The sequence below is a fragment of the Aplysia californica genome, unplaced genomic scaffold (genome assembly GCF_000002075.1).
Source record: "Aplysia californica isolate F4 #8 unplaced genomic scaffold, AplCal3.0 scaffold00172, whole genome shotgun sequence".
Taxonomy (NCBI): domain Eukaryota; kingdom Metazoa; phylum Mollusca; class Gastropoda; order Aplysiida; family Aplysiidae; genus Aplysia; species Aplysia californica.
The window spans coordinates 1111939-1114922 of NW_004797442.1; the positions used below are offsets into that span (position 1 = coordinate 1111939).

Below are 2984 nucleotides of genomic sequence, written 5' to 3' on the forward strand. Positions count from 1 at the left end.
CCCCCTCTCCCCGACATGCACACACAGCCACACGTATGCAGGCCACCCATCCGACCCCGACACATGCTAACGAGCAATCTTTAATTGTTTCTGATGACCTCTTGACAAATAAACATTTATTAGAAGCCCTATAACTTTTCAGGCCGGCCTCAAATTCATCATAAGATAAAAACTCGGCTCCTGCACAAAACGCCATTTTGCCCAGTGATCCCGGTCTCTACCCAGCCTGAGGCCTGAGGCGAGTCACGAGTGAGGCAAGACAGGAAGCCGGAGTCACGAGTCACAGGAAGTCAGAAGTCGGAAGTGATGTTATGCTGGACAAGAATCAGAGTCTAAAAATAACATTTTTTCATATTCGGACTCGAGTCCGAATAGTCACTTCCTTAAGAAAAACGAGACAGTCGAGCCCAGTCAGAGATGAGGTGGGAGAAGGCGTTGGCAAAGGACTGGACCCACTTTCAGGAAGTCAAGCAGCTGCAGAAAAAGAATGTTAGATCCAAGCTTCATTGCAGGCTACTTATTATGGCTAGGGGCCTGTGGGAGATGTGGTTCTGGTCACACACAGTACAGCAGTGAACTGAGGGATGTTCACCTTGCATATGTGCCCTTCCCCTCATATACTAGATCTAGGCCAAGCATTTAGTTACTAAAGACTTATTTATAGTCATAATAGTTAGGCCTAGAATCTATTAGGCCTAGATCTAGATCTATAGGCTATAATATGAGAGATGTTGCAAGAAGGCAGACTTGAAACTCACTCAAGACCAAGACAGTAAAGTGTCACCAAGTCGATGTTGGCGTTGCTACGTCTTCATAAAGTCTTACCTAAATCATCTACAACCATGAACACAACATGTGGTGGTTTCCCACTGGCTGTTGCAACAAGTATCAGAAACAGAAAAGTAAAATATAACGGCATCATTGTTTTGTTTACACTATGGTACCGCAATACATCATAACTCATTCAGGGGGAGGCGACATTGACATGTCATGTGACAATGTATCACGTGATCGATCTATCAAAAGTTTCGTCTATTTGTACTACAGCCTCCTTTTCATAGATAACGGTAATCCTACGTAGGAAAAATCGAGGTGGAGATGCACGTTGTTCGGTAATTTTCCTTAGTTAGGAAATTATTATTAAGCAATGCTATCCTTTTGACTATGTTAATTAATGTGAAATTGTCAGTTATATTTCTGCTTTCTCATGGATGAAGTTGAAAATAACTATACATGAAATGAAAACAATGTTAAAAACAAGACGACCTCGATATCAAAAGCATGGCAATGTTTACTTTAAGGAGTCGCGACTTTGGTTTATTTTGTGAGCTTTGCCACAGATGAAGGCTAGATCATGAAAGACTGGGTTATGTTTAGGCCTACTGACAGAATTTTGTCAGAAAGCGAGTTGTACAGTAGCCTAAATAACCAAAAACCCAAGCACAGAAAAAGTGCCCCTCGCCCCAGATTTAATGCCATAGGTATCAGTATGACGATGTAACTCTGTTAAATTCATTCATTTAATGGTCCCAGGGTTTTTAATAGGCCTACTGTGCCTAACATAACGCTTTCTATTTCAAACGGTCGGTCTTATTATTAATTACATTATTGTTAGGCCTATAAATTATTATTCGCCAATTCAATTATCCATTTAATACAGTAATTCCTTTATTTTTATTTATTTCATTTTATGTTTACACTAAGGCGCCCGCCATGGTTTTTGCCTTGCATACAAAACACAGGAATCTATTAATTTTCTGTAGATTCGTTATATAATGTACTATATCTTTTTGTAATGATGAATCTTCTATTTTGTTTTATTTTTGTGGCGTCGGTAGTCTAGCTAGAGGTCTAGCTACCGAACTTGTAATCGGGAGGTTGGGGGTTCAGGGGTTCGAGCCGTGAGCCCGACGTTGTGTCCTTGGGAAAGGCACTTTATACGAATTTTCTTCTCTTCACCCAGATGGGAATGGGTACACGGCCATAGACAGCGAAAGATCTTGTCAGTATGTTAGTGCTTTACTTTACTTTGCTTTTACTTTTTACTTTTTCCTTCCTCTGATATCATTAGGATGCCGAGGGGAGGTGCGGGTTTCGGTCCTGTGCTAGGTGTTTAGATTCTGTAATGGATACATGTACTGTTATGTTGTTCCAGGACCCTTTTAACCCCATCCAACCCGGTCTTTCTTGGTCTTACTCATGATTTGAAGCCGGATTCTCGGGTGTTGTAAGCTCTAACTGCTAGTTGTCACTGGGGCGCATTCTGGTTAGATGCCCAAACCATAATTTTTGACTATTTGATGCTCTCTGAATTTTATATTACGGATGATATTCCGGTTTGTAGACGCATGGCCTCGTTTCTTATGCGGTCTCTTCTGGTGATGTTGATTGTTTTGCTGAGACACCTCATTTCGCAAGCATTGATTTGTTTCTTTCTTGTATCTTGTTTAGAGACCATGTTTGGTACTGGTATGTTAAGGTTGTTATGAAGATGCTATTGATGAGCTGGGACTTCACTTTGGTTGGGATGTTCTTGTGACTGAGCAGGGGTGCTAGCTGGTAGGTCACTGCATTTTCCTTCATAGTTCTTGTTTCTATTTCTTTGTCCATACGTCCATCTTGTGTGAAGATGCTTCCCAAATGTATAAATACGTCTACATGAATTGGAGCTATGTTCCGTCAATAACTTATAAGGATGTTGAGTTTACCTGGTTTTGCTGACTTCATAACTTCTGTTTTTGAAATGGAAATTTTCATGTTTAGGTGTTTACATTCTTCATTTAATTTTGTAGTATGTTTTTGTAATTCCTTTTCAACTGTATTTAATACACCCTGGTCATCAGCAAACAGAAGCTCGTTCAGTTCAGTGACGTCATTAATTTGCTGAGTGATCTTATCCATGTAGGTGACAAAGAGAAGCAGAGAGAGAACAGACCCTTGTCTCACCCCAGACCTGATGGGGAACCAGTTCGATAGTCTTTCTG

General features: G+C 40.7%; 1 protein-coding gene across 1 annotated transcript in view; it reads right to left on the bottom strand.

The window, feature by feature from the left end:
• Window positions 1-979, bottom strand: part of LOC101861726 (arylsulfatase B) — a gene marked incomplete in the record, with an annotated part of 15679 nt that extends 14700 nt beyond the window's left edge. The window contains 1 exon segment of the mRNA XM_013082397.2: window positions 826-979. Coding sequence (XP_012937851.1) covers window positions 826-964 — 139 coding nt within the window.
• Between the last annotated feature and the right edge of the window lie 2005 nt (window positions 980-2984).